This window comes from Gordionus sp. m RMFG-2023, chromosome 1, assembly GCF_954871325.1.
Source record: "Gordionus sp. m RMFG-2023 chromosome 1, tfGorSpeb1-WG-v2, whole genome shotgun sequence".
NCBI classification, from domain to species: Eukaryota; Metazoa; Nematomorpha; class Gordioida; order Chordodea; family Parachordodidae; genus Gordionus; species Gordionus sp. m RMFG-2023.
In genome coordinates, this window is record NC_088775.1 from 56,151,595 (window position 1) to 56,175,411 (window position 23,817).

Consider the following 23,817-nt stretch of genomic DNA (forward strand, 5'->3'; position numbering starts at 1 on the left):
CTCGTACTGCCTACAAGAAGCTAAGGACAAAATCGATATCAATCATACTAAAAAAAAGATATGTCAGGAATTATCAGTATCATACAATGAACTTTATTTTACAGCTTCAGAGTGGGAAGCAATTATAGTGGTGATAAATATCCTACAACCAATTAAAGTAGCTACCAAGACCTTACTACTTGAACAGCTAACTTTAAGGGATTTTTATGGCATATGATTAAAAGCTAAATAAGAAATTTCTAATTTTAATTCACCCTTTTCTGGTTCAATAATAGATGCCATGAACAACTTTTAAACCACAATGCCTTTTAATGACTATATCTAGATTTAAGGTATATTTTAAATATATATATCTTATATAAATTTAATTAATAATTTAAACCTTAATTAATAATTTTATTCTACTTTATATATTTTTTATCTATTCATAAAAAATAATAAGATTTTTTAAATGATATTATCAATTTTTATTATATAGATATCAAATGCTTCTGACTGAAGAGAAAAAACAAAGGATAGAGAGCATATTATTAAAATATGCCATAAAATGGAATTAAACTTTGTTATAAGAGTGGAGGATTCTATTGAAGGTGAATCAACGCCGATTAATTTATCTTCAGCTGAATACGATTTAGTAGAAAGTCTTCTTAAAAATGAGATGGTAACAAACAAAATCTCTTAAAATTGGAGAATATTAGAAATATTTTAGTTAATTTTTCTAAATAACCTAAGTTAAATAAAAATAAGAATATTTTAGACATTGGAGAAATCAGAGTAATCTATACCCATAATTATGTAAATTGTCTGATATCATACCTGCAGTGCCGGCTATCCATAGTGTGGAAAGATGTTTTTGTTAACAATTAAATTTATACTCTCTCCTTATAGATCTAATTTGAATGAGACGAATCTTAAAATATATTAATTATGCAGCTTAATAAATTTTTTTAAGTAAATAAAGTTAAATACTGTTCATATTAAAATTTATCATTAATATTTATTTATATTTATAAATTAAATATTATTTGATAATGTGCAATTAATAAAAATGAAGGTTTAAGGTATGTTTTTTATTTTAATGATGAAATAAAAAAAATATTCTTCCCTATACATAATTCGAATGTAGGTTTGAATACAAAAGTGTTCACACCGGTTATTAGTGATTCAAACCAAACCGATATTTGTTTTTTACGAATCGAACCTTGAACAATTATTTTTATCCGAACCTCAACCTAACCGATTATTCGGTTTTAGATTACTGCTTATTTTTATCTAATTTTAAATTATTTTTTATGTAATGTAAATTTAAATATACCACATTGTCCACCTCTACAATATTTAGCGCCCCCCAGTGCCAGAAAGGCATTGGTATACTCCGTGGTCTCGGTGGACCTTTTGTTTATTTATATTGTATCGATTATGTTTAAAAACAATAATGAATTTTATTTGTAATTCTTTTGAATATTTATACTTTTATATAATTATCAAATTTAGCAATTTGATTAACATCGATAATATAATATTAAATATAGGAAAGTTATAATATTGTATTGCAAATATAATATTCAAATTATAACCTTTTAAAATATATAAGATATTATATAAATTAACATAAATTTATAACTAAACAGATATGATACAATTCATGCCTGGCAAATATATAACGTAATTATTATGAAAGCATTATAGAGATTCAATCAATCATGGCTCATTGGTTCGGAATTTTAGGGGGTGAAGGATTAGCTTGTATTTACAAAAATAATTGAAAAACTATAATTGTTTTAACCCGTAATTGCTTTTATATACGGGACCTTATATCTTGAGCTTTTCCTGGATTTCCTGATCTATACGAGCATCTACAGGAGTATACAATATATAAGATAATTGAAAGATGTTAAACTATATTTTATTTCTAATCTGGGATATACCATCTAGGAATATTAGCGAACAGTGGGAAGGGATTAATGTTCCTCGAAGTTAAGTGTTCCTCATGTTCTTCAATGACAGTGTTGATTGATAGGTATAACATTCTGTCGAAGATTGTTGGGTCGATGTCTTGTTCCAATCTCTGGATCTCGTTATCGTTAAAGCTGTCTACCTCATAGATTCAAGAGGGGAGTGGAAGCCTGTGTCAAAGGGAAGGGATCTGCGGGGCCCCCTATATCGCATGGAGAGTGCCACGAGCATTCTCGTTGCTTATTCATTGACGGCTTGGTTTGTCCGCTAGGCTTTGTTCCGAGGCTATCATGTTATCAAGATCCTCCCATCTTTATAATAATGTATGCAACTTGGCTGTCGGTGACGATTGCTGACACTTTTTTATATTTGTTCCTTTTATTTGATGTGATGTGTAGCTAGCTCTGGAATATCCAAAGCGTGTTTTGCTTCGTTAAAGGTGAAGGAGTATCCTTCTGATAAAATTTCTGCAATTCTAACGTGTGTGGATGAGGTATCGACGTAAATTATACTGTTAACTGGGAAGGTGAAAGAGAATCGATTCATGGGCGCAACCACTGCTTTGGGATAAGCCTTGAGTAATCAATCTGGGGAATATCCTCCGTGTTAAATATAGTGCTGTAATAAGGTGTGAATGCCCTAGCTAGGCTCGTTATTGAATGCGTATAGTGGTTTAGAATGCCGAGCACTTCTAACGCTATTTCTCTCTCAATGCTCATGGATTATATTGATGCTTGTAAAGAATCAATTGGCAGAATCGTAGTCGGGACTTGTTTTCCTGGTCGACTGACCCTTTTATCTGCGAATTTAATGTTAATACCCAAGTACGTTATTTTATGGGTCGCAATGCTGACATGGTCACATTGACGACCAGCCTCCAAGCAGTGGCCATGTTCAAAAAGGACATGGTTAGTGTTAAGCGGCTCGTTTTGAGCCGATTTAAAAAAAAAATGACTAACTTAATTTATCCAGAAAACTAAGGATTTTGTTCACCAGAGGTTTAAACATCTGTTAAATCTCGATGCTTGAAAAATATTGAAGATACCGTTTTTAAAAATTGAGCCGTTTAACAACACTAGCATTCATGATAGATTTAGCGCACAAATCCAGAACCACGTTCTATTAGGCACAGAAAAAATTTGTTCCCATGGAGAGAGTCTTGTAGCGATATTTTGCGTTGGTCATGACGAATCCAAAGAATCTGCGCCTACTCTGGGCCAGAGGGAGAAGTGGATTTTAAGTTAATTTTGGTTACCTTTTTAGCCGATGCTAACATAGGGGCGATCATCGGGATGGTCTCTAACCGGAACTGGTACTTGATAAAGTTACGCGAAAGCGTCCTTTGCTTTGTGATTAGAAATAATGGCTAGTAAAAGGTATCATCCATGTTCTCAATAACGGCGGCTTGTACTATCTGTTACGAATCGATTTTCGAAGTAGCCGTCATGGTCCTCTATGGCCTGATTATCGAATCTGGGGCAAATCTCTAAGGGTTATCTTCCTTGTGAATGGGGTGAACGGGATGGAACTTGAGGGTGGATACTGATAAGTCTGATCTGGCTTGCAAATTAACTTCTATGCTATTCTTGTTAACTCCCATGAGTCTGAGCAGCTTACGATACTTTCCAATTGGCGGGGGTCATGACAACTACCCTGTGCGGGGTAATCCTATTTTAGAATATATTAGCCATGATAATAGGTTCACCTCGTGCGTCAAATTACTCATTAACGGTAGTTTCACATCACTGTTTCCATTCTCTGATGGTTCATCTTCGTTATCCTTGGAGGGATCCTTGTTTCTCTCTCCTTTTCCAAGCGAAAACTTATGGCGCCTAACATCTCTGATCCAGCTATGGAGCTCGTCCTGTCCTAGTCTAGAGATCCAGGTGTCCGCTCAGGGAGCCAAGGCTTCCACGATACTAAATTGGATTACGAAAGGGAGCGGGATTAGAGAAACTCACTGATTCGACGGAGGCTTCTTCCGCCTCTTGGGTCCTCCTGTCCATGATTTATTCCACTTCATAAGTGCTTACGTTGAAGGTTTGTCGCTCCTAGGCATGGGTGGCTGGAAATTTGTACCACTGGTATTAGTCCCAGCCGGACGCTGTTTCCTTGGACTTGGATCCTCTAAAGGGAAGCTCTGCAATCGACGGTGGCCCCTATCTCACGAATTTGTAGATTAACGCTTGGGATTCCCATTTCGTTTGCTCACATTCCCCATGCTACCTATTTAGCCTATATCTGTGCTTTGGATACGATATCTCACGGTAACTTGTAAGCCATGTCTTCCATAAGTTCTTTCAATGCAATCTTTAGTGATTGGAATTCGTAGACATCCTTTCCTTTCAATACAAATAGGTCAGATGCCGTTTATAAAATCGACGTGAGATCGATAACGTGATGGGGGAATTTGAACCCTCTCTTAACTATTGTCATCGGGTACTCTGCATTTTTGTAGTCCTAGGGAGGTGCCGATGAATCTAAAATTTTAGCTATATATCTATTTTAACATTAATTTTGTAAAATTGCTAAATATCTTTATTATGAATGATTTTTTATGTGAAATTTTAGCAAAGTATGTTAACTTAATTGTCATCTTTGTCTGTTATTTTATACAAATATTAAACGGTATAGTGCTCTTTTATAAAAAAAACTGATAGATAATAATGGCAACTTTTTTTTGGAATTAATCTAATTATTGTTAAAAAAATTTATGTCATAATATGAATAGAGCTATATAATAAAATTTAAATCATGATTTTAATTAAGTCATAATCTGAGATAGTTTATATTAAATTTTTATATATTTTGTAGTTTTCGCTTTTTTAAAGGTTACTATTCTGTAAGAATTAGATTTTTTAAATAAGTTATATTAAAGATTTGTAAAGCCCAGCCTGAAATTACAACGGGCCGGTCTGGACAATCTTTACATAAAAAGCGGGCCAGGTAACGCATATCTCTAATTTTTCTCAATTTTTTAATGTACTAAATTTAGCATTAAAAATTGATACTATTTGAAAATAAATTGCAATATTTTTATTTCTTTATATTTTAAAAGCTATCTCTAAAATACTAAATCTATAAATTAAATAACAAGTTCACAAAAAATCAGAACAATTTATTTATAAAACAGTTTTAATATAAAATAGAAATAGAGAGATATTAATTGACAGAATAATAAGATGTAGAAATAGAAAACAAATGTGCCGATAGAATTTTAAGCAAACCAGTAAATCAGTAAAAAATTAACGGTCATAGAGGGCCGGACAAACACCGAACCGAGAAACTTATTCTCCTATCTCTGGTATATATTTACTATCATAAAAATTTAAAAAAATCTAATTCAACATGATTACAACAAATGTTAACATAGCACCAATTGAAAATTTTACATCGCACATTCTTCCATAGCTGAAATTTTTTTAAACTTATTGTTCAGAGTTTAGCATTACATTCTGGTATGGACTATGCTATAATGACTGGTGGTGACGTTTCTCCTATGGGACCTCAAGGGGTATCTGCGATACACAAACTTTTCGATTGGGCGTTGACTAGTAAAAGAGGGTGAATTAGCAATTTCAATTTAATTTTACTTTAATTTTACTTATGGTTTTCATGCGTAAAAATATATTGATTATGTTTTATGACAAAAGGACATTAAAATTTTGTTTTATATACCTTTTTTTGAATATTTCAAAAGGAGATTGAACCGTTATAATACATTCGAACCAATTTTTAGCTCTTTTTTAAAATTATCTTGATTTTAATGATAGTTTAATTTTAAATATTTTTATTTATTATAATAGAATATATTTTATTAATTTTTATTGGACTTTTTATCTATATTTAAAAAATAAATATTTCAATATTATTAATTATATCTCATTTTTTTTCAGAGTTAAAACTGGAACCTTGGATCCTCGGAACCGTGAATAATAATATCTTTAATATAAAAACCTTACAAAATAAATAAAAATAAAAGTCAATAATCATATTTTCTTCAACATACAAAAATTTGATCTATAAATGTTAGTATAATACTGACTTATGACATGCCCCCTTTCATTAGCTTAAAACATTACAGAACAAATAAATATAATACCACTAATAATTGTATAAAATTCAATATATTGACGGCAAATTGCAAAAAAAATACTTGCGTTCTTTCCAGTAGTCATTTTAATAGGGTTTCATTTTTGTTCTTTACCGTTTCATTATGGCAATCATAGTTGTGGTCATTCTTCTTACGTTAGCAGTTATACTAGGAAGTTTGTTTCCGTATTTATTTGGGGATCGTATATGAGAATCATTCTTATTTAATCCATAATTAGTTTAGATCAGTTTATTATCTTTGATGGATATAGTTCGTTTAGTTGAGTCTACTAGTTTAGGAGCCAAATTTGTTTTATTTACCCCTTTATGTCAAATCTCAAGATTCACCCTACCCCTTTCAGGGATATATGCATAATTAATACCTTTTTTGTGTCGGTATTCATTAAATTAATAATTGATTAAAAACTACCCATGTTATAGTATTTTATGATTACTATGGTATAAAAGCGTATCAGGTCATTTCCCATAAACTTTTATACGAAACAATTTCGCGTTTTATCACGACAGACTCTTTGCGGAAAACCCTAATAACATAATATTAAATGCAAACTCAGTTTATGAATGGTTGGAAGCCATCGCCAGTTCCAATCTCGGCCTTTCATTTCATGACTTGTGAACAAACATTAGTTATTAAATGACAATGAATTTAAAAATATAAAATTAGTATTATAGATTTATATTATATACAAGATAAAGTTAATATTTACAAAACATTTATTTGAATTTTACCATATTTCACCGGTCAAATATCGGTCAATTGACTATTATTTGACCGGTCAAATACACAACCCTGATTAAAATATACAAGTGTTTATGAGATATATTTTATGCTTTATTTATTCTTAGTATATAAAATTTCCTTATGGTCTGGATTTAGAATATGATCACCGTCTCCTCGACTAGGTATAAAAACCACCTAAAGGGGTTGATGTCAGGAAGGCCATCCGATTGTAAAAACCTTGCTCCCAAATTTCTAATGATTACAACAAAGCATGGACGGTGTATAACCCAAAGTACCTCGTGGGCCTCCTCATCCGCCTATGACAAAAAAAGGGATGGGAAACCTGGTGGAACCACGATTCATGAAATAAAACATATGACGGCCATAAACGACCTGATTATAAGTGAACCAGTTTACGGGGGATAAAGTAAGTGTTGCACATCGAATGTTGGGAGCATAACGGGGAGAGCGCAATGTACTGCTTAGAAGACATATAGATATGTGTTGCATACAAGAGACCAGATAGAAGGTTAATGGCGCAAGAATGATTGCCAGGACAATTAAAAAGTATAAATTTTTCTGAAAAGGAAGTAATGATGGTAAGATTGACCTTGGCGTATTGGCTGCAAGAAATGGGTAGACAAAGTATTCGAGGTAAGAAAACTAGACAACCTGAACATGATTATTATCAAAATGATTGGTAGAAAGCTATGAAATATTATTTCGGCATATGTTCCTCAGGTTAGAAGAAGAGAAAGATACATTTTAAGACAGTCTATTGGAGATGAAATCGAGACTGGCAAATGAAGAGGGAATTATCCTGGCTGGTGATCTGAATGGACATGTGGGAGGAAATATTGAAGTTTATGAGGAAGTACATGGAGAATTTAGTTACGGCATGAGAAATCCGGAAAGGGAGAGAATTTTGGATTTGATGATGCTATGGATATGTAACATAATGTTTAAGAAGGAACCAGAGAAGCTAGTAACTTACAAGTCTGTTAGTGCTAAAAGTGCGGTTTATTATTTGTTAGTAAGGAGATGTAATAGGACCATAGTAAAAATGTGAAAATGATACCGGTAGAGGTATATATGATCAGCAACGACTAGTTATAGGAGATCTCACTTTTAAAGTCGCAGGATCACTAAAAGGGCCTGAAAATGAATACAGTAAAGGTGATGATTGGTGGAGATAATCTGAAGATGGATGTATTCGGCAACTGGTCTTATGGTATATCTGGGAAAGGAGTTGCCAGAAATTCAATTTAATGCACCAGATGTCAGAAATTGGTATATAAAAGATTTGTCGGGAAGAAAGGAAATCTGATGTTAACAAGATTGACCTCTATTTGTAGCGTGCATAAAAGGAGTACATAATACTGATAAAATAGAAAATGACTGTTTGGATATTGGCAATGCGAAGAAATAGACTAAGATGGTTTGGGCTGTGGAACTTAAGACAAAAGATGGCTGGATAAAAAGATGCACCTTGATGGAAGTAGAAGAAAGACCTAGAGGAGGGTCAAAGATGATAGCGGCGGATATTAGAAAAATGAATCTTACAAATATTGATTATCAGGACCGTCAAAAATGGAAAAGAAAAATCAGAGGGAAAACTGACCATCTTGCGTAAACCAGGAGATCACGATTAAACGGAGAAAATTCTTAGTTTATAAAATATATTTTAAAATAAGTTAACAAAATATATAAATTGATACTATATTCAATATATTAATTATGCCGTTAAAATGTTACCTATATTTCTTAAATATATGTTCACGTCACATTTTTTGATGATATATATATTTTTTAATTGACTTATAATATGCCAATTTATAAATAATATGAATGATTATATTTGTCTGAAGCATAGTATTAAACTATCTCCACTTCTTTTCCTTACGTTGCATTTTCGACCATACCTGTTCTTTCCAAATACACGTCAACGGGTTCTTCCATAAACCCCTCCAATTTCTTTGCTTATACATCATAATTATTAACTATTTAATTTATTGTAAATATTCAACTGAAAGGCAATTGCCATAGCCAATTATCCTTTCGGTAGAAATTTTTACCTAATTGCCCTTTTAATTTGGGATATATGTTCTTGATATATCCCAATTAAAACGTTGAGAATGATATATTTTCCAATTCCTATTTGTAAAAAGGAAACGATATTTATCATATTTCTTGGATATCACAGCCTCTAACCTAAATTCATCATATAAAATGTACATAACGTAATAATTATACAAATTGGCTTATTATACACCTCTATTTTGCCAATTACAACTGCCACATTAGGAAGGATAGTAACTACTAAATTTAAAATATATTAATATCTATCGAATTTTAAAAATGTTACCATTTCTTTGATGGTCCATCACGCTTTATCATCCTCGTTTTATCATTTATTATTTTAACAACCTTTTTTATATTCTCTTTGGAATTCCATCATTTAAAAAATATATTTAAAAAATTTAAGTGTTAAATATTTTTTATTGTACCTTGTTTTCATAATCATTTTTTTCCAATCATTCGTGTCTAAATATTTTTAAATAGTTTTAATTAAATCCCTGTTATAGAGAATATAAGATTCATCATCAAAATCTATGATTTATACATATAATAAATTTTATTAATTTGTTATATCGCCTTTTTGTTATCTAATTAAATGGGCAAAAACAGGGGTTCTAACTGAACCCGAACCTGGAGAACAAAACCCCGGTTTTTGGGAAAAAATTTGAACCCGAACCAAACTTGAAACCCGTTTAGAAAATTTTCAAAACCCTTAGCTGTACCCGGGAATTTTATTTAAACCCGGGTTCAGTGTATTGTTTAAATTAATATAAGATATTTGTATAATTGTATATACAAATATTAATAATTTACTTGACATTTTATAATATTTTCAAATTTCCATTTAAGTTTTAATAAATATTAAACAACTTAATTATCTTTTTAAATTTATTCTCAAAGATTCCTATTGTTAATAAATTTTAAACAATCAAATTCATTTACGCCATTTATTTTTAATTTTTAACTTATTCTCAAAGATTATTAATTAGAGAAAAATGAAAGTGAACAAGTCAAATTAAAAATGATTATATTGGATATTGTTAATTTAAAGAAATACATCTAAATAAAATTTTTTAAATCTATACATGACTATGCTTTGTATTTTTAACTATATTTGCCTATAAATTAAATAAAATAATAATTTTTTATACCAAATTTATGTCTAGTTTTTTTTAATCATGATTTAAATATAGAATATTTTTTTTTATTAATTCAAAAATTCTTTAACCCGGAATCAAATAAGGGTTCAAAAATATTTCCCTGAACCGAACCCACCTATTTTTTTAACCTTAAACCGCATCCCTGGGCAGAAATATATATTATTTAACTAAAAAATATAATTCTAATCATAAAAGATTTTTCATAAATGGATATATAATATAGTTTTTGTAAAATAATTTTTTATAAATGTATATATAATATATTTCTTGTAAAAAGATACAAAATCATGTACATGGCAAAATATTATAGTCTGCTAAAAAGTATATGCAAACAAATGTGAATAAAGAAATCTGATTTAAAATTATCAAGCTTAATTTTTAATAAATGATTTAATGTAAGTTTTGTTTATGAAATGGGCAGTTAATTTTATCTATTGCTCTCAAATGGGGTTTATATAGATTAAAATATCTTTGGTATTTTTAGTCCAGGTTTCAAATTCTGGCTTTTACTTAATTTGTTATTTATTTATTTCCTTATAAAATAATTTTTTTTTTTTAGCTTTCACCTTTTTCTGGTGGTAGGTTCCTTAAATATCTCTATTCACTTTATGTTATTTATGCTATCGCTTTTATCTAATTTATATTTCTTCATATTGGCTCTAACTTTATGGCCCCATTGATGTTTTGGCCTTCCTCTTTTACATTTGCATATCACTTCCAAACTCTTAACCTTATTCCCTATATAGTTAATAGGCCTTCTCATGTGTGCCTTACCACCTAAGTCTGTTCACTATTTTCTTAGTCTTAATAGGGAGTACCTTTAATCTTTCTAGTGTTCCTGTACTTCGCACCTTAATTTTCTTGATACCCCAGCAATCATCCTCAGCATTATCATTTATATAGTTCGTAGACTTTTCTGGTCTTTTTGGTTGGCCATGTTTCCGAACTCTGTAGAATAGTTGGTTGTACTATGGAACTGTAAATTTTTCCCTTTAATTTGTGTGGGATTCTTTTGTCAAATAGCACTCCACATAAAGATCTCCACTTTAACCACCCTTGATTAATTTTACTCTTAGCTCTTTTTCAATTGTGCCGTTTGTATAATGGAGCCCAAATATTTGCAGCTTTCAATTGCCAATATCTGCCATTCATTTATATTAATACTCTCTTTTTCATCTCCTTCTATCACCATATACTCCGACTTTTCTCTATTTTTCTTTTAGTCCGTGCTTTTCTAGGATATTTATCCAGCTCACTAATCTTTCTTTCATTTCATCCTTGGATTCGGCAAGTATCACAATATCATCTGCAAATATCATATTCCACGGGACTGTTTGCGATATAGACTGTGATAATATATCTATTATTGTTATGAAGAGAAGTGGGTTGTGAGCCGACCCTTGATGAACTCCCTCGGCTATTGTGAAGCCTGCTGAAGAACCAGTTTTACTACGGACCATTGTTTTATTGCCCATATGCATATCCTGTATTATTTATATTTTTCTGGAACCTTTTTGTGGCGTAGCGTTCACCAGATAAGTTTTCTTGGGATTTTATCGAAGGCCTTTTCTAGATCGAGAAAGGCCATGTGTAGCTTTTCGTCCTTTTCTCTCTATTTTTCACTCAATTGCCTAATTTTGTGTATAGCATCAGTCGTTGATCTTCTAGGTATAAAGCCAAACTAAATCTCTCCTATTTCGACTATGTCTCTTAAACTTTTTCTATTATTTTTTTGTAAAGCTTAAGATAGTGTGACATTAATTTTATGCCCCTGTAATTTTGATCAGGGTTGTACATTTGAATGGTCAAAAACGTTTCGGTCAATTGACCGATATTTGTCAGGGCAAATATGGTCAAAATCAAATATATATTTTTTTAAAGTCAATATTAACTTTATTTTGAATATAATAATAAATTAAATCTATAATATTTAAATTCATTGTCATCCAATAACTAATATTTAGCTCTTTGTAGCAGTCTTGTTCTGTTTCATATTCAATATTATCTCTTTCTTTAATCAATTTTCCTGATGTCGAGATCTTTTGATTTCTATTTTCATAGGAATATTAACCCAAATCGACCTATTTATTTCTAAAGAAGTAGAACTAGGTATTGTTAGTCTCATAATGGTCATGGTGGACAAAGTTTAATCTATTAAATTGAGGTCGGAATTGATTGTTTCTTATGAAAATTACTGTTTTCCACATAATTTGCTATTAAACATGCCTTTGATTCTGAAATTAATTATGTCACTTTTGGTCATCACCACCTTGTAAAATGGCTAATTCTTGAATTATATCATATACTTCATTGAATTCATTACTAGTAAGATGCTCCTCTTGATATTGGGACCCAATAAATACGCAACATTGTGATCACATGTATTTATATCGTTTTTTTCTTATTTAAACATATTTTTAATTTTTTTCTTTAAATTTTTTTAGAGTATTTGACCGTATCTACCGGTCAATTGACCGACTTGCCAACCCTGATTTTGACACTTGCGTGGATCCCCTTTATTTTTGAAGATAGAAACTAGATAGGTCCAGATGATATTCCAATAGAAAGCCTAAAATCTCTAGGAGATGAAGGAATACATATCCTCACAAATCTATACAATAAAATACTGGGAAACAAAGAGATTCCTCAAAAATGGAGGCAGACCTATCTAGATCCTATCTTCAAAAATAAAGGGTATCCACACAATTGTCAAATTTACAGGGGCATGAAATTAATGTCACACTGTCTTAAACGTTACGAAAAAATAATAGAAAAAAGGTTAAGAGACATAGTCGAAATAGGAGAGACTCAGTTTGGCTTTATGCCTGGAAGATCAACGACTGAAGCAATCCACACAATTAGGCAGCTGAGTGAAAAATACAGAGAAAAGAACAAAAACTACACATAGTCTTTCTCGATCTAGAAAAGGCCTTCGAGAGAATCCCAAGAAAATTTATCTGGTGAGCGCTACGCCACAAAAAGTCCCGAAAAATATAAATGATACAGGATATTATCACAGTCTATACCGCAAACAGTCCAATGGAATATGATATTTGCAGGATATTGTGATACTTGCCGAATCCAAGGATGAAATGAAAGAAAGATTAGTGAGTTGGATAAATATCCTAGAAAAGCACGGACTAAAAGTAAACAGAAAAAAAAAGAAGTATATGGTGATAGAAGGAGATTAAACAAAGAGCATTGATGAAATGAATGGCAGATATCGGCAATTGAAAGCTGCGAATATATGGACTCCACTATACAAACAAACAGCACAATAGAGAAAGAGATAAAGAGTAAAATTAATCAAGGGTGGTTAAAGTGGAAATCTTTATCAGTAGTGCTCTTTGACAAAAGAATTACACACAAATTTAAGGGAAAAATTTACAGTTCCATAGTACAACCAACTATCCTACATAGTTCGGAAACATGGCCAACCAAAAACACCAGAAAAGTCTACAAACTATGGAAATGATAATGCTGAGGATGATTGCTGGGGTATCAAGAAAATTAAGGTGCGAAGTACAAGAACACTAGAAAGTTTAAAGGTACTGCCTATTAAGACTAAGAAAATAGTGAACAGACTTAGGTGGTAAGGCACACAATGAGAAGGCCTATAAACCATATAGGAAATAACGTTAAGAGTTTGAAAGTGATGGGCAAATATAAAAGAGGAAGGCCAAAACTTCAAAAGGGCCATAAAGTTAGAGCCAATATGAAGAAATATAAATTAGATAAAAGAGATAGTATGAATAACATTAAGTGGTGAGTGATATTGAAGAAGCTTACCACCAGAGAAGAAATTTTATACATGCTTGATTTTCAAAAAAAAAAGTTTTTTACTAACATTTATGAATTTTTATTGATGTAAATTTATTCTGTCCAATACTTTCACCCTACTTTATTCATCCAAAACTTTAAATTTTATCCAAAAATAACATTAAGACACTGTATTAATTAAAAATTTGTTTTTTTACAAAAAAATCCCTTTTTGTCAGAAAAATATTATAAATTTTACAATATTTTTAAAAAATAATTACCCTTTCCTCCATATTGACTTACTAGACATTTCAAATAGATAGCAGATTCTGTTGACTCCTCCACATATTGTTATGCCCACAGATATAGAATACTTGCACAATATCTTTGCTAATGTTTTAATATGTTCGTCATAAGAAGTTGATATTTTATTTATATGCATAATTTCATTGCAATAAAATTTTATTTACACCATAAATGTTAAATTTCACCCTAATCAATTTGAATTTTTATTAGATTATTGTTGTTCGTTGATGAAGCGGATGCTTTCCTCAAGAAACGCTCAAAAGTATGAAAAATGTTTCTTAACACATTTTTAAATTTCTTGATAATCATTTTCTTTGTGAGGCTGCGCTATAAATTTAGTGTGTACAAGATTATAGGAACGCTCTACTTAGCATTAATTAAAATTTTGAAAAATATAATCAAAAATGATATATATTTATAATTTTATGGGTTCCATTCAACGTCTACATGAATGAAGAGGGGGGGGGCAAATTTGTTTTTAGAAAGTAGGCATTTAAGTGGGTAAAAATAAACAATATTTGTTGATTAAGGGCCAAATATTTGGTAAAAGATGATGGGAAAAAGAAATAATAATATTTTAAATATAAATTAAAATATTAGCTGAAATAAATAATAATAATTAATAGCGACACCGGCCACGTTTACGGATTCTAATATATTGGGGTTGGCAAAGTAATTTTTACTCGAGGACTCGTTTTAAAATTTTTATAAATTTAAATCACAATTTATTTTTGCTGATTTTAATTTAATAATAACTAATATTTAAATTTGAGAATAAAATATATGAAAAAAAATAAATGAATATATTTTAACAGAAATAGATCCGATTGTCATATAAAGAATTGATGATATATATATTTAAATATACTATATCTTTTTTAAACCTACTATTCGATATCTATATTTTAGCTGTAAAGATGGTCATGAAATATTTTTTATTTAAACTTTGTGGAATTCCTTGATTCAATAACTGTTAGATCATACTTAAAATATAATTTTTTTAACTAATAAAATGATAGGAGGTAGAGAGAAATGCCAAGAAATTATTAGCAAAAACGCAGGACAGATAAAAGCAGGCGTTTGCAAAAACCTAGATATCGCCAAAGGAAGGGTAACATGTTACGGATTGCAAAGCAAATTGTAAAGACGTGGCAAAAAATGCTGATCCTTAACATTGAAATTAAGTATACTTGTAAGGCTGGATAAACTAATGAATGAAGAGAATGAATGTGATAATGAAATTTCGCAAACATCGAAGGTCCTAGCTGTAGGTAAAGCAAAGAATAAATTGAGAAAGTGTTGTAAAAGATGAAAAAAGGGTGGGTTTTACAAGAGTGGCAATAGGAATGTTCACGTGTTCTGAAGACCTGGAAATTGAATGGCTTACGAATATATGCAATCGAATAGTTACCCAATGAACTATTCTGGATGATTATTGAAGAAGTGTAATGATCCTAGTATACAATGGGAAATATGGTTTGCGAGTCTTATTGAGCAATTAAACTCTTGATGAAGGTATTTGAGAAGCGGATAAGGTAAGAAACGAAAATTGATGAAATTCAGTTTGCTTTATACCTGGTAAAGGCACAACAGATGCAATGTGGTGAGACAACTATAGGTAAACTATCTCGCAAGGGAAAGAAACGATATTAAGCATTTGTAGCTTGGTGAAAGCGTTTGACAGGCCTTTGGTAAAATCAGGCAGAAGAATGGCTCATTATGACAGTGATTACAATGATGCATGCTGAGATCATTATTATATATCCTATTAATCGAGGTGGCTAGAGAAAGGAGCAAAACTTCCGCGTATGAAATTGTATCGGTGGCAACCAGCGAGGGAGATCTCGGCTAAAATTATTAGGCTTGAAGTTGAATGTAGAAAATGCTAATGGGGGAGACACTATGCAGGTGGAGAAATACCTGGCCTTGTGGTGTATATGGAATAGTAGTTGATAGAAACTTGATCTAATTCACTAGCTTCTAAAATGGGTGTATAAAAGGTGTATTTACGAGAAAGGTAACCTGATGATAGAAAAAACTTTTATTTATCGAACATGTGAGAAGGAGGTCAATAATGATTATAGATAAGGGTGGGTTTGAATTCGGCATTGGATTATCTTTGGGAAAGTGGAAAAGTTGAAAAGTTTTATTATTTGGGTAACATTCTAAACGCTGAAGGAATGTTGATTCTGATGTGGTTGCAAGGGCTAGATATGCGTTAGTCTATAGTGACCAATCGATTTTTTTAAAATTTGGTAAGCAAAGAAAGGTTATTAGCCTCCTACTATTTATATTTTTGGTGATATATAACGACGTATTTTTACCATTTAAGGCCTTCATTCTATTAATTTATCATGAATACATAATTGTACATAACAAATTTAATATCTAAATTACGTTCACATATTATGCTGATATCTTTCTTTTAGAATTTCTGGCCATTTTATTTAATATATAAGAATTACAAACAATTTTTTGGAAATAATACACCTTTTTATTAAGAAATTTAGTAAACATTTCTTAACTGCTCTTATATTTGTAAAAAATATTGAGCAGTTTAGAGAGGCCCTATGCTGATTAAATGACATCACCAGTGGAGCTGCATGAATATGAAAAACAAAATATAAACTGTATCGAATTTAAATTCATAATACAAGGTACGAGTATGATGCAGAGGAACTTATCATTACTCACATTGAAGGCAAGACCAATCCTAAGAATCAGTGATTCCTCTTAGATTGTAACAAAAAGATATATTCGAGTGTGGAATAAACTAAATTAGAACAGTATGGAGATGCAAGTAATACATGGGTAAATGTATCTAGTTATGTGACATGCATATAAATAGGTGGTAGGCTTTGGCCATGAAGAAGAATGAGAAAATGGAATACCTTGCGGGCCGGGCCGTCTAAAAATTTTCCACAGGTATAAGTGACATTACATCTATCCAAGTCGTAAACTAACCATAGTTTCACCACAACAGAGTACTTACACACTTTTCCCACTGGAAAGTTTGCACCTAACCGAAAGATTAGAATGTATAAGTTAGCATTCTTTGATTTATGAAATCAGTATTCTAATTCATATTCCATTTTTTAAGAAATATGTGAATGCAACATGTCCTTTTCCCCTATTCTTACAAGATTAAAAAGATATAGACATAATATAAAACAAAGATTGAAAATTAATTATTAATAAAACAGTTTTTAATTAATTATATAAAAAGCATATTTTATAATTATTATAGAAATATTTTATAATAGATATATAATAAAATATGGTAAAAAATAGTTCTTATGCGGGATAGGAACATTGTAGATTAGTTATTATATATAAATATTCTTATAAAAACATTATTACGAACATTAAGTTAATTAAAATAAACCATCCATAGTATAAAAAAATATTTTTCATTTTTTTACTGATTTTTATCAATCTTGCTTATAAACTCGTAGAGGCTCCATTGGCTCCACTCTAATATTAATAGTAATGTTTATACAAAATTTTATTAAAGGACAATCGCAAAATAGGTAATTTTTCTTTTACCTTTGATATCTTTAGTATTAAAGCTAGTAGGCTAAAATTTTGCCTAAATATAGATTACATGAACCTTAGTCTTTATAGAATTAAATTGAAAGAGGTCATACATGTTATATATATTCATTTATTTTTTCTATTAAATTCGCATTAATATTCGAGTAATGGTTATATTTAATATTTGCAATTCTGTTAAATTTTAATAAAATTTAACTTCAATTTTATCCATAAAAATATGGAATTTCGTTCCTGATATTGTAAGCGCTTTATTGAATCTCTTCTAAAATTATTTGTTATTTCTCATACTCGTCTTCCATAATTTAGGAGAAATTTCTTGCCTTTATATTTTCTTTAGAATTGGCATTTAAATAGCCTTGGCCACTAAGTTGACTGTACCTCTGACTCCATCACATGCCGATTTACCGTGAGATGTGGCCCAGAAATGCCACTCAGCTTTTTTTCCGAAATCACTTTCATGATGGCAAAGATTGATTATATTTTTGCCATTCTTATATTGTGATGCTACTCCATCTGAACAGTAGAAGAATTTTTTTGTACGCTTTTAATCTGTTAAGTAGCGGACTAAATATTTTTGGAATATGAATGAGAGATTCCTATATAATTACGTAATTTATATGATTTAAATTTTAAAGTGTCGTGAATTAATCCCAAAAGGATTGGTAACTTTCCCTTTTCTATTAAATACTTGTACTTCATCTTGAACCAGAAAGTTATGATTTTCAGCAAAATCTGCCTGAACATATATTCTTCATTTTAAATCATATAAATAGAATTCATGTCTTAAAATGTTTTTGAGATATTAAAAATTAATTTTCGCACCTCTGAGGCTCTATTTCTCGGGAACCAGGGTGCTAGCGAGCTATAATAATAATAATTTTTTAACCGATTTCTATAATTCCAGTAATTTTTAAAAATTTAAACAGGAGTCACCCTAATATGGGCCTTTTTTGATCTATTTGACATGGAATTGCCCACTAGCGGGTAAAATAAACTTTATTCACTTTTTTTTAAACCGATTTTAATCATTCCAGCAAATTTTAAAAGAGGCCGGTAGAATCTTGATCTATTTGACATGGAATTGCAGAATTTCTTTTACTGATTGAATACTTTATTTGTTATTTTCAATTACAAGATGAATAATTCTTTAAATTATGTCAATATGTTAAGAAAAATCTTTAAAAACGGAAATATGTAATTTTAAATTTTTACCAATTTTGAGAAGGGGTCACCTGTATTTTTTGTCTATAATTTTAATAAAATTATGGACCTTGTTTCGGAACATGCCTAAAGTGTTGATAACGATTGGTATGAACCCTATGTTTTTGAGGACCATATTAGTTTTCTAAGGACTTCTGCTTTTCGATGGCAGAAAATGAGAGGTTAGACTTTGCTTCCAAATCTACACAAGTGTAGTAGTCACAGGTCAGTGGGAGACCGTTCGTCCAGGGGATAAGGGACATACCATCCGTGCATAGACGTTTTCATTTGAAAGGCTCACTGGTTCGAAATAGGATGGGATGTTAACTTTTTCAGGGCAGCTAGGAGTTGTTAATGTATTTATTAAGAAATTGCCGTCCGCGGGAGAACTTCCAATGCAAGAGATGGTAGGGATTCGATGCAAATACAGCAACTGCATTACAGCCAAACCAATGAGCCATGGATATGCTTATGTCACGAAACTGAGTTTGCATTTAATATTATGTTATTAGAGCTTTCCTCGAAAGGTCTGTTTGAAATGAGTAATTAACAGAACAGGCCATTAAAGGGGCATCCCAGTCCTTTTAAATGCAGGAGCCTGGACAACAGGAGGTGGGCAAGCTTTTGCTCTCCCACTTTCTTTCTTTCTTTCTTGGCCCGAGATAAGTCAGAATATATGGAAGTGGATACATTATGGATTATCAATATAGCGACTAGACGTGATGAAATAAAGCTGAAATTGGATACCGATATCATATGACTTGGTGAGAAGTGTGTCCTGAAACCAGGATGAATATGAAAATTTTATGTTTAATATAATTTCTCTTCTTGAAATTTTGGGAATATTTAAAAAGTTTTTAATATAAAAAAAGTGGATTGATGTATAATAAGGTAATTAAATAATATGCTTAATTTTGACAAATTGCCTAGGGTTTTGTTTAAAAAAATTTCGATACCTTTTTCTCCCTCTATGGGTGATCCGAGATGCATCATCTCATCCATGTTGATGACATGGTAGGAAGTGTCTATGGATTGGATGTAGGATTTAGGAAACATATCTCACACTTAAGGTTGATTGAGTGAAAAACCTGTAATATGTAAGAGTTTCTCGATTTTGAGTGGGTTAGACAGTATTGATGAAAGGTTACCAGTGATGCCATCGAGATACCAGATATGAATAGATAGCATAAGTTTAAAGATATCGTTCTTTTTTTTTAAAAAAATACTCTAAATTTTATTATTTAAATGAGGATTTTTTTATAATATATAATATTTTATTAAATCTCTAACCATAAAAGAGTGAATCTAATAAAATTAAATCTTCACATTAATATTTAATAAAAAGATGTAATTAGAATTTAACTCGCTTTCCCATGTTTTTGAAGAAATCATCCATCCACTTGCCCCTTTATTTAAAAATTTTGTTTAACCTACCCACCCATTTTAATAAATTTTCTGATTAGTTCGTTTGGCTCTTTATTTATTTTAATATATTTTTGCAAAATATGCGCTATTTTAAAATAAGATAAGTTAATTTAACAAATGAACCGTCCTTTTTAAAAAATAGAAATAAAAAAGTTTTTTTTTTGCTATTTTTTTTACAATTGACAAAAATTTATTATGTTTTTGAAATGTTTTGAACATATTTTTAAAAAATAATTTCAGCCCCCGTAGACATTCTGAGCCTAGTACACAATGGCGCTGAAAGAAATCTAGCCATTCATAATAATGATATTAGATAGTATTAATATTATTACAAAATAATATACAATTTAAAGAGTTCCTATCATAAAATTTTTATTCCCTAGCGGTAAGGCATTGACCTTAAAAATCTAACTAGGTACCTTTTTTGATTGATCTATAATCAGTGAGTAAAAATATTTATACTATATATAAAATTTTAATAAATTTATTGTTGTGTTATTTGTCATTTCCCGATTTATATTATAAGGTCCCCAAACATATGTAAATAATTAACGAAATTTATATATTAATAAAATAAATTTGAAACGGGGCATTCATTTTGTCAGGAACAGAAACTTATTTGTTCCTCGCCCCTGTAATTATTTATTTTCTTTAGAGATTTTATTCTAGCTCATAAACTTTAAATAAGTCGCATGCCACCTAATTTTCAAACGGCGGGTTTGTGACAGTGATACCGCTATGTTTTTTAACTAATTATATTTTAACAAAGTTTTTAATTTTAATCAAAGGTTATTTTTTTCATATAAATGCCATTTTAGCAAATCGTTATATAACTCGGTTATACATATTATTGAATAAATTGAAAAAGGAAATCATTAGTGAAGATTTGCGAAGCTCTTTGAACGCGTTTCTATATAGAACCGGTGAACATTCTAACAAGTAATATCATTTTTACAAAATAAATTTAATAGCAAAAAGAATAAAAGAATATTGTAGTTAAATAAACCTTATAAAAGGATTTTTAGACTAGAAAATATACATGCCGCGCTGTTGATTTTTATTATCATTATTTTTAGATTTATGCTCGTGTTGGCTAGCAACACTCCCGAGCAATTCGATTGGGCTATTAACGATAGAATTGACGAAATGCTAAAATTTGATAATCCTGGATTGCTGGAACGGGAAAGAATGGTTTTAGCCTACTTTGATAAATACATTATCCAGACTTGTTTAAATAACAAGAGAAGGTATTTTTATTTATATTTGTTTATCTATATTGTTTAAATATAAAGGAAACTGAAGTTAGCTGACTTTGATCACGTTAAGAAATGTGGCGAGATAGCCGTCAGAACCCAAGGGCTTTCTGGCAGAGAAATCTCAAAATTTATTGTATCCTTACAAGTATATATAGGAGATTTTATCATATTCTTGTTAATTTTTCCTTATTAATTGATAGTTTTATCGAATAGAAATATTAGATATTTCTATATGCAGTTGAACTTCGGTATAACGTTCTCTAGGATTTTACCTTTATTAAATTTCTATTCCCAATTATAATATAAATTTTTCACACATAACATCTCCCCATTTCCGCATTAATATTAATCCGCATATAATTATATTTTATCCCTTTATAAAATTAAGCAGTAAATTTAATTATTTTTTTTAATATAAATTTAGGTATATTTACGCAAATTTTGTTCAAATATACAAACACATTTGAAAAAAATTAAACAAATTAATACATTCACATATGCAGAGCGTCGAACAGGACATTAAAAAGCTAGCCTTTAAATTTTAAAAATATCAGAGATCTGCAAGTCCGGACCAGGCCAGAATCCTCTTTCGATGAACCTATTTCTATAGTTTTAGATCTAATTGTTAAATCTGGGTTTTCTGAAAGATTTTTGCAAAAAAAATGGATCTCTGATGTAGCAAAGCACCTTATCGCATTATACAAAGATCTACCCTGGCGTTTTTTAAATCTCCGAGAATTAACGGTATCCGATGCAATTAAAAGTGCTGGAAGCCTAAATCACTTTAAAGCCTTTAAATAATACAATATATAGCTTATATAGCCATTCTAACAATAATCTACAGGCGTTGGATTAAATAGCGCCTGAATTGGGCATTCAGTTGTTTAAGATTGGAATGGTACTTGATATATGATGAACTTCTAGCAATCTTCATACTGTTAGTTTGGAATATTATGAGGTCTTGTCAACGCATATCGAAAATCCCACAAATTCTAGCAACAGCAAAATATATCGGGCTCTCCATCCAATTAGAATTTTATAAACGCGAAACATTACTCGTTACATTAAAAATATTTTATTATATATATATTACATTTTTTCAAATTTTATAATTAACTTAAGCTTAGTTTTTAATTAAGATCAACCACCAATTTACTTCATTTTTATCTTATTACAATTTTGTTGTTAAATTTTATACAGTCATCATTATTATTTTTATTATTGTTAATTTATATTCTATAATATTAAAATTTTTATAAAATATGTCAATACTATTTATTTCTTCAGATGAAAATGGCTTAACGTCCCAGCATGAAACATTTTTTTTACAATAAAGAAAATTAGGGGCTCTAAGTATAATTTGTATGTGTAGATTTAATTCAAATATTTCAATCTCGATGTCCAACAGCTCAAATCTAAAAATAACTTGGAAATAAAAATACGAATTCAGATTAAATTCTGATGAAGATAAAAAAAGGAGGATGTGATCTTGTGAAGATTATCTAATAAGAAAATAGAGATCAATATTTTAAATAAATTCCCTCAATTAATATTTTTACCTATTAAATATGATACAACCTTCCCATCCTCTGCGCCATTATAACATGTGTTCAGCATAGCGAAAGCTATGCTGAGCAATATGTCAAGAACATATCTTATAATATATTATTTTTGAATAATTTTATTTTTAATATCTATGGGGAGCGTTCTTTTTTTCACAAAGTAGCGAGTAACGGTAACGCGCTTCTTTTTTGAAGGAACGTTTACAGCACTACTTGTAATTGAGGCAATCACTTCTTTTTATTATTTCAAGCCAGAATAATTAACCTGGAGACGACTTTATAATCTTGTTATAAATGAAAAAATTATTAAAAGTGAAAATATGGCACGTAATACAAAACAAGAGCGATAATAGACAGAATACAAAAAAATATCCCTACGAATGATTAACAAAACAAGATATTTTTACATAATGAGAAGATAGAAAACGAGAACCTGAACTCTACCTATTAGGAACAATAGCAATGTTTGTCCCATCTCTACTACAGGTTTCGATTGTAAGAAATTTCAGAATTCAAATATTCTATCCCAATAGAGAACAAATTATTTATAGAACTTTATATAGATAAAACATCTTTTATCGAATCTAAACCTTTTTTAAAATTTCAATCTCCGAACCTATATAATTTTTTATTCCTGGAATCTTAATCAAACTTATATATAAATAAAATACATATTCGTTATATAACGTTTCGCTCATAGCTTTTAAAAATTGTGCTCTTGAGAA

General features: G+C 30.3%; 1 protein-coding gene across 3 annotated transcripts in view; it reads left to right on the forward strand.

Moving 5' to 3' along the window:
• The window catches only part of LOC135931087 (ATPase family AAA domain-containing protein 3-B-like), a 104,984-nt gene that overhangs the window by 67,133 nt on the left and 14,034 nt on the right, over nucleotides 1-23,817 (forward strand). For all 3 annotated transcript variants that reach the window (XM_065467957.1, XM_065467958.1, XM_065467956.1), the window contains 5 exons: nucleotides 5,396-5,520; nucleotides 14,305-14,356; nucleotides 21,143-21,213; nucleotides 21,351-21,521; nucleotides 21,567-21,675. In XM_065467957.1, coding sequence (XP_065324029.1) covers nucleotides 5,396-5,520; nucleotides 14,305-14,356; nucleotides 21,143-21,213; nucleotides 21,351-21,521; nucleotides 21,567-21,675 — 528 coding nt within the window. The remainder of the gene's footprint in view (nucleotides 1-5,395; nucleotides 5,521-14,304; nucleotides 14,357-21,142; nucleotides 21,214-21,350; nucleotides 21,522-21,566; nucleotides 21,676-23,817) is intronic.